The sequence below is a fragment of the Podarcis cretensis genome (genome assembly GCF_951804945.1).
Source record: "Podarcis cretensis genome assembly, chromosome: 3".
NCBI lineage: Eukaryota > Metazoa > Chordata > Lepidosauria > Squamata > Lacertidae > Podarcis > Podarcis cretensis.
Genome location: NC_137172.1, coordinates 67,173,848 through 67,186,090, shown reverse-complemented (window position 1 = coordinate 67,186,090; position 12,243 = coordinate 67,173,848). Strand labels below are relative to the sequence as shown.

At 41.1% G+C, this 12,243-nt stretch overlaps 1 protein-coding gene across 14 annotated transcripts in view; it reads right to left on the bottom strand.

Moving 5' to 3' along the window:
• The window catches only part of PTPRK (protein tyrosine phosphatase receptor type K), a 352,960-nt gene that overhangs the window by 161,028 nt on the left and 179,689 nt on the right, over positions 1 to 12,243 (bottom strand). For all 14 annotated transcript variants that reach the window (XM_079970725.1, XM_079970727.1, XM_079970726.1 and 11 more), the window contains exons 5-6: positions 12,080 to 12,195; positions 282 to 456 (exon numbers count right to left, since the gene is read on the bottom strand). In XM_079970725.1, the coding sequence (XP_079826851.1) occupies positions 282 to 456; positions 12,080 to 12,195 (291 nt within the window). The remainder of the gene's footprint in view (positions 1 to 281; positions 457 to 12,079; positions 12,196 to 12,243) is intronic.

Below are 12,243 nucleotides of genomic sequence, written 5' to 3'. Positions count from 1 at the left end.
GAATGGGAACATTTAAGTCAGGTTTTCATCTCTATTGGTGTAAAAACAAAGCAAACTCCATGGAATAAATATTTAAACATTTTTATGTCATTAAATATCATTCAGATAATCTGTGGTTTTCCAAATAGAAACCAGCCACATTTGTTTTATTCCATGAGGATTCCAGCAACATCCAATTGGCTTCTCCTCTCTATATCACTTGAGTTCAAGGTATTATCAAGATAAACACATTGTTATTTTTAAAACATCTGATGTCAGCAATCAGGAAGAGAAAAAATTACCTCGAACAATAAGCTGAGCAAAGTTGGAGACTCCAGATCCCCTCTCAGACTGAGTAACACAGCGATATAAATCCTGATCTGTTTTTGTCACTTCCTGAAGTTTAAAGGTAGCAGCAAATCGTCTGTGATTTATGTTTTTAGTTAGGGCCACAGGAATGTCTTCTCCATTTCGTCTCTGGAACAAAAGGAAATCAACACAAAAAGACTGGGTGATTAAAACAGCATCTGACTGGTAGGATCACAAAACAAGCAACTTGGCAAGTAATGAAAGGGAATATGGAACCTTAGCAAGGCGCCCATCTTTATGAAAGAGGCGTTATGTGAGGAAGGAAAAGGTACTATAGGCAGCTTGGCCAATATTCTCTTTGCACTCTGAACACTGCACCCCATCCACTACTCTGAATGGCTTCGTGTTAGTAGAGACCATGAAATGTTGTTAAAAATAGATGGCAGCTTTGTACTGGGTATCCTGATGCTTAAGATCCACAAGTGAAGTATATCAGAAAAGGAAATACACAACGATAATATAAACACATGGGGTTGTCTCCAGTGAACAACTTCTGCTTGTGCAATGAATTCTCCTCCCCTCCCACTCCAATGCTCAAAATCTGCTTTCTAGTTTCTCCCAACCCTCCAGAGCTTTAGGGTGCTGAGGGCACAGGGGATGGGGAGGAGAGGGAGAAAAAATACCACTGCATGAGCAGAAGCTGTTCTGCTCACACAATGAGACTGATAGATTCAACCCATGGTAAGTTGCTCATATTTCAAGTCTTAGAAAACTGAACCTTCTTGCGATATATTTTGAAAGCAGAGAACCTTGGCAGAATTCTGAAGAACTGTCAACTTCTAAAGTATGGAGAACTCCATTTTTTTCCACAACTACAGCCAGAAACAATAATCTCTTGTCTCTCTTCTCCATGTCTGGTATGACAAAACACATGCTATCATATAGTATGCAAACAAGCAAATATTACCTCTCCCAATGGCCTGTACTTAATCAATACTAACCAGATTTAGATATTGAACCAAACATTTCTGTGCAATATTTCTGATAAAGCATTAAAGAATGCCCCCTTAAAGCCCTGCAGACAACCTCTAGGATGGGAATGGTGAACCTGTGGCCCTTTGGACATTGTTAGCTTACCAACATTTGTAAATTACCCACTATCATAGGTATACAGTGCTGCATCTGTGACTACTTGACTATTTGAGCATTTTTAAAGAGGTGCAAAATGAATGAACTATGCATATACAACTCTGAACAGTTCCCACACTTTACAAAACAGCCTCATCCAGTCAAGATTCCCTGACATGTGTACCTGGGCATTTAACAATGCAAATGTATGCTGTCCACAGGGTAAACCAGAGACAGGGCAACTGAAGCCCTTCAGATGCTGCTGGACTGTAATTCCCATCAACCCTGGATAAAGCTGATGGGAGCTGCACTTTGGACGGCCATAGGTTTGTAGTCAAGTCGTGAAATAGCAAAATATTAAAATTTAATTTAAAATAATTTGTGTCATTCATGATTTAATCATATCAAAAGGAAGAAGAGATGGGGAAAGAAGGTTCTCATGACTACTTTCTGTGAATTGTTATGTACTGTATGGTCTACAAAATATAAAACAATGCAGGGAAGCAATTGCCATGCATAATGCCCCATTGCAGACAATCTTCTCTTTGCTTAATAAGCCAAGATAAACAAGCCTTTTGCCCCCCACACAGAGCCCCTTTTGCAGCACAAGCAATTAAACCAGGCAACATCTAATAATGCCAAGAATGCCATTAAACCAGACCATGCTCTAAGATCCTGGCTGGTTCTAAACTTTGTTTAACTGAAGATTTCTACATTGCAGCATGTAGGTACCCCTAGAAGAAGCTGCATACATGAGCAATGAACTCATTCATATCACACCTTATAGGCAAAGATGCAATTGTGTGAATGTGGTCAGTAGGGTTCATGGGAACTCAACAGCTGCCACAGTTTGTAAACCAAAACCGCAGGCTGGCAGAAGGTAGAAGAAAGAAATCACAACACATTATACATGGTCAGTGATGTGTCCTGCAGCCTTGTAATCAGTGAAGAATCTGACAATAAAAGTCCCTAGGAAGTAGTGCAATAGGGCCAACAGTAGTAGCATTTAGGCATCCCCAGAGAGAATCTACTCAGATTACAGCCACTGAGGCTACAGAGTGATGCTTATGTGACTCTGAGCTATTGTCCCATGGAGGACCTAGTTAAGTGAGGCAGAATTAAATTCAAACCAGGAGGAACTTATCATCTACTGCTGTTATAAGGTAAAACAAAAAAGAACTGCAAACTAAGGAGCCAGGGGAAATGATCACATTTATCCGAGAAGGGAAGGCTCTCTTCAAACCTAAATGACAGCAGTGGCTTCAAAAGATGGAATGTAGAGTGACAAGAGGGATTTCATATGCAAACATACACATTTTAGACTGGAGTTCCAAGAAAAACCTCAAATGAAATTGTATAAAGACTGAAGTTGCAGCACTGCTTGTCCAGTGCTACTATATAGCAGTGCCTCTAAAGCACTATTTTAATATGAGAAAGACCACCAAGTGTAAATCACACCTAATCATTCTTACATTTCTCTCTGCTGTATAATAGGCAGAAGCAGGTGACATGTATATACAAAGTTTATATTAGAGAAATATGCATCTTCAATTATATATCACTGGCAAAAAAGGAAAGCACCATGACCCATCAGAAAAGCATTCCCTGGAGAAACCTCAAGCCTTTTATTTTATAAAACCAATATTTATATATATTTTATTGAAGTTCTCAAGTTTTCAAGTACCGGTATTCAAAAGTACTGTTCACATTATTAATCATATCTACATCCTGCCCCTTTCCCTCAAAAGCTGAGGGCAATGCACTCAGAATGGGTGATTCATTACCAATAAATTATTCCAAACGGGACATAAGGATCTTCAGCACTGTAAGCCTGCACTCTAAATTAACAGATTAGGTTTTTTGTGGTGTTGTTGTTGTTGCTTTAACAAAAACATAAAAATAAACTCCTGGCTTCAGTGGAATTCAGCCAACATGAACGGAAAGTCATGTTGGTGCAGGTGGTACTATGGCCAATACACCGACACATTTATAGATAAATGAGAATTTACATCCCTCAATAGCTGTCTCAGTGCCAATGGAGAAAACATGAACTGACTCCTAATGCCTTGGTTGCAATCATATGTATGCAATTAGGCTGGCTGAATTCCACTGAAATCAAGAAGATTTAAACAAAGATTGCACCCACTGTCAGAAGTTACATGTTCATACTGCTTACTCAAATAAACTGGATGTATACCATGCAATATATGTATATATAACTAACAAAGGAAACAAAAGCATCTTACCACCTGTTTTTTCTTCAAATGTACTGAAGCAATCCTAAAAATATACAAGATTCTATCCCCTTTTGGCAGTGTCATTAAAGCAGAAGAGAAACATGTGGGCTTTCAACTCCACATTCAAAGGCTGAAGTAAGTTCAGCTGAACACAATGAGGCTTACTTGAGAGTAAACATGGAAAATGATTCTCACTCTTGCATATGAGTGAGCTGCACAAGTTCCAAGGCTCTAGTTTTCAACTGGTAGGTCAAGAACCAGGATGGCATCATACTTTAGTATAACTATAGTAAAAACAAACCACAGCTACTTGGGACCAGGCACCACAAGGAACTGTGTTTAACTTAAAACTGAAAGTGGACGTTCTTGATCTTCTGTGGTATACAAAAGAGAAGGCATGGGATGAGGGATGTGCAAGATCAAGGCTCATGGCAAGTTCTTGCTTCTCCTGAAGCAAACCAGACTGCATGTATCTGAGGTCTGGATTCCATCTAGGTTAATCATAAGGACACTTTATTAAGCTTGGGCTTAACCTACTGCAGTTTCTGTTTGGAACAACTGATATAAAAAGAACTCTTATCTTTCACAGGAGCAATATGTTATGATGACAGACTCAACAAACTACTGTACTTGTAAAGTACTAGGAAATCAATGGTCAAAACATTGCAAGCACTACTATTAGAGATCAGAGTATGCATGCTGGATACAAAGGGGGGAGGGATGTAAAAAGCCAGACTGCTGTGATCAAAGAAAAGAAAGCTATTTTTATGGGAACACTATCAAGAGCACAGAAAAAGAACATTGGAAAGATACTTTCCTACAAGAGCTATAATAAAGAGAGACATCTTCTGAAGAATGATGTAATGCTGGATGTACTGTAAGCACTAGCTAATTTGCAGAATTGAGTCTGGAGGGACTGAACCTGCAGCAATTTCCCCTGAATCATGTGTCACCACAGTTGCAGGGCAGCAATGAGACAGAACAAGATGAGGCATAAATTGCTTACAAGACCCTGGTCGTGAAAGAAAAGGAAAAGGCAAGGAGATCTTTATGAATTAACTTTATAGTAAAGGGGGGAAGTAAAGAGGTGTGAAGCAAGAAATCTTTAAAAGCAATGTTGTGTAACAGCAATACACCTGGGAATCCAGTAAGGATTGATTTAAGAAGGTAGCGACTTAGGGCCTAAGCAAAGTGCTATAGAAAACAGGCTTAGTTAGCAGCGTTGCCTCCAATGCAGGCAAGAGACAGGAAGAATTCAAAACTCCAGAGCTGCCAGCCTGTTCAGCGGGAGGAAAGTAATTTCCACAAGTAATTTTTTTAAAGGGGAAAGTAAACAAGTTACAGGCACAAAAGACTACTCTCGTTGGAGATATCTCTGTCTATCCATTTATCTATCTATCATCTGATTATCTATTCATTTATTTAAGTTCTATACCTCCCTTCATCCAAAGATCTCAGGGCAGTTCACAGCATAAAAATGCAAAATAAGAACACAAAACAGCACTAATAAAAACAAGAACATGAACAAAACAAACCCATACTGTGCCTCCCACAAAAACATTTAAAAGGGCATAGAATGTTAATCAGCAGACAGCCTAGTTGAAGAGGAACATTTTCGCCTGGCACCTAAAGATATAGGTACAGAGAGACAGGAAGTGTTCTCAAGGAAGGGTGGTCTCATGCTTTGCACATCTACTGAGAAACAACAGCCACTCCATGTTTCCTAGAGCAGGAGTCTTCAACTTTTTCAGACCCAGGATCCACCAATACAAACTTGCATTGGGAACCCATTCCTTAATTCTCCACTGCCCTCCCCCCCCCATTCCCCAATAAGAAGAAGAGGAGGAGGAGGAGGAGTTTGGATTTAATATCCCGCTTTTTCACTACCCTGAGGAGTTTCAAAGCGGCTAACATTCTCCTTTCCCTTCCTCCCCCACAACCTTGAGTGAGGCTGAGTGAGGCTGAGAGACTTCAGAGAAGTGTGGCTAGCCCAAGGTCACCCAGCAGCTGCATGTGGAGGAGCAGGGAATCGAACCTGGTTTACCAGATTACAAGTCCACTGCTCTTCACCACTACACCACACTGGCTCTCCATTTGTATGTTAGCAGTGCTGCTGTTGCAACTCGCCGTGGATCAGGTCATAACCCAGTGGTGAGTCCCAACCCACCTGTTGAAGACCAGTGCCCTTCACTAGTGCAAAATACATGGGTGGAAATCACCGGTCATTCATTATCTTACAGATCTGTGTATATAGATTCAACATGTAATGAACAAAGTTGCCCAAAGACTAAATTTGGGGTGTGAGTGTGTGGATATTCCACTCTTCCAAAACAAAGATCAATAGTTTTTATTACTCATATTCATCTATCATGCACAAATCCTTGCCCCCCCCCCCAGAAAAAGAAGAAGAAGAAGAAGAAGTTCATCTTAAACAAAGATGTATTTGACTTCCAAATCTTCTAGGGTTGGGCACTGGCAAACTGCTAGCTCTCATATATCACACAGGCAGGCTGATTTATGGGCATTCAGAATCTGAGTAGGTTCTCACTTGTAAATCTTAATGCATGGGGATGAAAGACAGTTATACAAGACTACAGTGATCTATCAATTGCCAGGAAGTAAAAGGAGCATATAGCATTGGAGAGGTACAAACATTCATGCTTAGGGTCACATCTGAAGCCATCTAATCTAGCTACCCTTTCCCCCCATTTTTTGTTTAAGTTTGATGTATCCCATCTAAACTAGTCTGAAAAATACTTAAGGGGATTCACCCAACCAGCCCTGTCAGCAAAGCCCTGTGCAAGGAGTTCCGCTTGTGCCATGGAGCCTCCCCTCTCTCCTCCCCCTGTATACCTTGAAATTGGCTCAAGGGAGGGGGTCAGGAGAACCCCCAGGACAGCAGGAGAAGTAGAGGGGGGATCGTTCCATCTGGCTAGCTGAAATACTTGCACCAGTGGAATATCCACCATAGATGTAAAATTCTACCCTCAGACTGTTTTTCAATATTACAATTGCATCAACTTCACAATGTTCTCTATGGCATTTTGTCTTTCAAAAATAAGATTTTTAAAACAGTCATTTTGGTGGATGTAACTCTTCAGCTGAAGTGTATTCTTCCTTTAAGGTGAATATGTGGCATCCCCCCCCCCTGCACACTATCATTTCCATTTCCATTTAGCAGGCTACTTCTTTTTTAAAAGCATGTTTTTGTTTGTTTGTTTGACTGTTTGACTGTTTGTCTGTCTGCCTGTCTGCCTGCCTGCTTGCTAGCACTGAGCAAGTTTCCCCAATTCTGTGAATCCTTTATGGGTTGAATATGCCAAATTGTTCTACTCTACTTATCTTCCAAATGCTTATAAAATAATTCTATAATTACTAATATGCTCTTGCCCCAATGTAATTGATCCTTTCATTTGTTCTCATGATTTATTATCTCTCCCCCCCCCCAACCCAGCAGCCTTGGCAATGTGTAATCCGAGGATCCCAAACATGGCACCTGCAAGCACGCCATTCACAGATATCCCCTTGCTGTTGACTCTCTGCAACATATAAGTATGGTAGGCCAGGGAGAGGGAGAAAGAAACAATACATTTCTTGTTCCTTTCAGCCACCCACTTTTAAAGCCAGACAAAAGATAGGGGAACACTCAGCTTCCAAAGTTGCTGAGAATCCACAATCTTGAATAAATAGGTTAAACAAATGGCAGGAACATCTGAAAGTTAGGCCTGTTGCTATGATCATGCAAAAAGGGTTGAAGTTGTGCCACACCAATCAGTCAAACTCTAAATATACAACAGATGCCCAAGATGGCAGCCAGCTACATTCCAAACAGCATTTGCAACCATGAATGCACCATCACCTTGACTTTTTAGAATGCACCATCACATTACTTTTTATAAAGATACTGTGGCTTACATGGTGAGGAAAGGCAATATCCTCCACAACAGAAGCACCCTAATCCTCATGATGTCCAGAACAGAAAGCAGAAACATCTAAATGTACACAATATTCCCTAATCTCAGAGAAAAGTCATGAGTTGTAGTTGCAACAAACTGAACTCGAATTCGTCGTTCTCTTTTTCTATCCTTCAATTGCTATTTTCAGCCAGTTGCTTTAATTATCTGCAACTCCACTAGGAATGACATTTTCCTGTGGCTGGGAGAAGAAAGGCATCATGCTGCATTAATGCTGATGAGCCTCTCAAAGGGTGAAACCATGGCACCCTCTTCCAGCTTTGGCTTGCCAACTAAGGAGGCATTTAGCCAGCACCTAAAGCCATTACTGACTGATTACTGACAGGATTACCAGTCATGCTTTAAAAAACCCCACATTTTAACCATGGGTAATAACACTCCTCATTTCAGATCCACCAAAGTCAAAGGTAGCACCAAGATCTGTGTGGCAACACACACACACACACACACACACACACACACACACACAGAACTGCAAAGGCAGGTTAAACCTCTTTGCTCAAGCCAAATGATGTGTTGGTGCCAAGACTCAACAATGATGGATAGGCTCATTAGTGGTTCCGTTATCAACTACTGAACCTAGAGCCAGGGCATATGGTTTAGCAGATGCTCCAAGGAAAGGGCTTTATTGATGGGGGCCACATAGGTGTCGTCTTATGCTGGCCATGGACAAGAGATCTCAAACGTTGTGAGACAGCTTACCACATTTACTACCATTCCCAAATTGGAAAATAGAATGAAGCAGCTTGGTTCTGAAACCTATTGCTCAGATATTTAAACTGAGCTAACCAAAAACACAGTGTGTTTTTTGGAATCTTCTGTCTGACCCCCAAAACACACATGTGCGCACACACACAAAGGATTTTAGTGTTCTGAATTACCTGATCTTGTTTTGGACATGAAATTAATGTGTTCCAAAAAGCTTTGCTGTTTAACTCAGTAGTACATATGTTCCAACTAAGTTCAGTAGAACATGCTAGTATGTGTGCTTAGACTTTCAATCTTCCCACACAGTAGAACACAGGATCAGGCAGCCCAAGTTTTAAACATTTGTAGGCAGGCAAGGGGTGACATAACTGGGTTCCTGAGCCCCACAGGGATGCCACAGAAAGAATCTAGTTGGTCAAGGTAGCTGTGGACTCAAAAGGTTGAAAACCTCTGGGAGTGGGCCTTTTGGGAAAAGATCACATCCACATTAGGTTCAGAGTTCCACTGCCATATCCAAGATAGCACTTGGATGTAGCACTACTACATCATATTATAACTGAGTGATCACCTGTTGAGAAAATACTATCACAGATGAGCTCATGAATTATTTGATCCTATTACTTGAGGCAATGAAAGCTAGTTGCAAAGTAATAATTTTCACAGAACCTTGCAGCCAACTGTGAACTTGCCCTCTATAATTCTGAATAGGCTACTTTCATATATAATAGACAGATTTTCTTTTCAACATGATTTGTAGTTAAAATATTTCAAAGTTTCCATCTATTTATCATCCTACGTGAAGAAGCACTTTCAGGAATATTTACTTGCCGTCAGAATCCTACAATAAAGAGGTGAGACATCAACCTGGGTTTCAAAATAAACATTAACAACAACTTTTAAACGGATCTGCAATGGGTTGCAAGCTAGGTATTAAAATCACTAAGTACTGTGTGAATCCCTGTTGGTTTAGGAATTGGAGTATTGCTCCTTATGCCTGTGGCTCTTTTTGGATAAGCCATCTGGCTCAGGTCCCCTTCTGTGGTAGTCTCTCTACTCATATTCAACTATATAGAGGGAGCTATGTTGAGGTCACCCCCCCCCAACTTGGTGAGGTGAGCTGCTTAGGCCACTCCTTCTCTCATGGAGCCTCAACAATTGGTAGATAGTTTCATTGACCAGCAAAGTCTTTTATAACCAAACCTCTCCAAAGAACTGTACTGAACATCTGTATGGAGCCTAATTGTTCAGGGAATTTTTGTTCGAACTTTTGCAGATTAAATTTGTCTCCCCTAGAAGCACACCCTTTACTAGGATTATGCACATGGATTCCTTCACAGCTTACAACATGTGAGAAGTGGTACAGTATCCCACCCACTGGCCATGCCCCCAAATGATGACACACCTTGTGGCTGTGTGCCCCAGTGACCACACAACGTTAGTGAGCAAATTCTATCACATTACTTCTTGGGGTTTGGGGGGGGGGGTTGGAAATTTTTGTGCTTCATTATCTTGTAAACTATCTTGGTGGGTTGAATTTTTAATGAAATAAATGTGTTTATTGTTTTTAACAAAAAGGAGAGGAAATCTAATTATGTAATTTAGACAAAACAAAACATATGTTTGCTAAAACAGCTTTTGTCTGTTTGTTAAACAATCTACCCTAGAGAATAAAAATGAAATAATCTGACATCAATCTGATATGGAGAACTGCACAGTATGGAAACTTTCCAGTTGGCTCTTTTTAACCACATTGGATCAACATTTATCTAGGTTGCACAGAGTGGTTAACATAAGTACTTGCACACTGCCATTGTTAGCACCTTAGCTATGACAATTATACAGGTTCTTTTAATGTGTGCTCACTTTGGCACTCCTAATACTCTGCTTCTTTATAATGATTTTTTTGTGCTTATCTAAGTGTTGTTTTATTAGTGTTCCCCATTTAATGGAAACTCTTAGTCCCTAGTGATACAGCCTGCAATTACTAAACTGGTCATGTAAAGTCAAATAAAACTATGCTTAAGTCACTGAAATTGAATGTTTACAGTTATCACATTGAAGCAGAAGGCATGAGCAGTACCATTATCTGTCATCTCATTTTATTTTACTCATTAGTAACAAACGTCATGGAGGATAAGGCTATCAATGGCTATGTTACACCTCCACTGTTAAAGGCAATATGCCTATGAATATCAGCTGGTAGAAATCAGAAGTGAGGACAATGGTGCTGAGCTCCAGTTCTGCATATGTGCTTTCTACAGGCATATATGATAAGAGGTTACTGGATGAGATGGACCCTTGGCCTGACCCGGCATAACTCTTGTGATTGTACTTCATCCTGTTCTAAAATCTGGAATTCTTTAATTCAGTTGCATCACATGGATGTAGTTTAACATTCTGTTTAAAATCAAGGTATAATTTGCTATCAACTTCAATCAAATAGTTTTTCAAAATCACAGATACATATGCCCCGCTTATCCGCAAGTACCATACAATTTTTCCTCACCTCACTGAAAAGGAATTCCAAATTTAGCACTTTGCTCCCCAGGACTGCATTTTCCCCATTTTTTAAAGTCTAAAACATATTGCTTACATTTTTAGGGTGGTTATGGTGCCTAAATAAAATAAATGTGTAGACAGCATTCTACTGCAGAGAATATTCAGTGCAGTGTAATAGCAATTTCACATAATACCTTGATTATAAGAAAGGGCTACAACTGAGCTATCACAGAACACAGAACCCATGAATAGAGAGATATTTGATGAAATAAAAAGTGTATCACTGCATCCATAGCTGTCAACCGTCCCTTATTTGGCGGGAAACTCCCTTATCCCAGCGCCGTTTCCCACTGCTGTCCCGGACTGATGATGTCCCTTAAATTTCCCGGGTTTCATGCTCGCCTGGCTCGGGAGGGAAGCAGCGCCTCCACCTCGAGAGAGTGCGCACACACAAGCTGCCACAAATCCGTCTCTCCCTTTTCCCCCTCAGGGGCACGTCATGAGGAGATGGGTGGTGGCGGGTGGGCAGGCAGCCCCTCTCTTGTGAGACTTCCACCGCGCTGCCAGGGGAAGCCGGAGGCGGTGGCAGCGGCTGAGGAGGCAGCCTGAGGGAGGAGGAAGAGGAGGGGATGGGGAGGGATGCAGAAGGGCGGCGCTTCAGCGGCCACTGCAGTGCCGCAACCGTCTCATGCCAGGCTCACGGGCAGTGTGGGCGAGAGTCTTTCTCCCTCTCTCGCGCGCGGGAAAGGGCCGATGGAACTCCTCGCGCCAGGACGACGGCAACCCCAACGTGCTGCTTAGCATACCCTCCAACCAGTGCAGCATCTTAATGTAGTGATTTCCCCCTCTGCATCCCTTTGCCGGGTTGCTGCGCTGTGGGAACCACCACTTGAGGCTTCGTTTGGCTGCTGGTTGACTAAAATCCCTTATTTTGGCTCCTGATCCCTTATTTTTGAGGCTGCTGGTCCCTTATTTTCAAATCTGTAAGTTGACAGCTATGACTGCATCTTCAACTCATGTGAGTCAGATTTTGTTTATAAAAGTGGGGGACTCAAAAGCTGTATAAGTACAACCACCTTTTAATATGAAATAAATGAAAATTAAAAATAAAGCAAAAAAAAATTATATTGGAAAGCATTTTTCAGTTATGTGACTTATCCTGTATAAACCAGAAAAAGTACAACTTGCATTTCTTGTTTTTGCAAGATGTATGCCCACAAATGGACCCCATTGAATCAGCCTTACCTGGAGCCATAACTTGTTATTCACTGCATCCCTCCCTGTAGCAATGCACTGAAATGTAGCATTCTGGCCTGCATTGACCTCCACATCCCCAAGCCTCAAGAAGTGAGGAGATTTATCTGTGTGTAGGTGGAGAGAGAGAAAAATGTTACCAAAAATATGTTCAG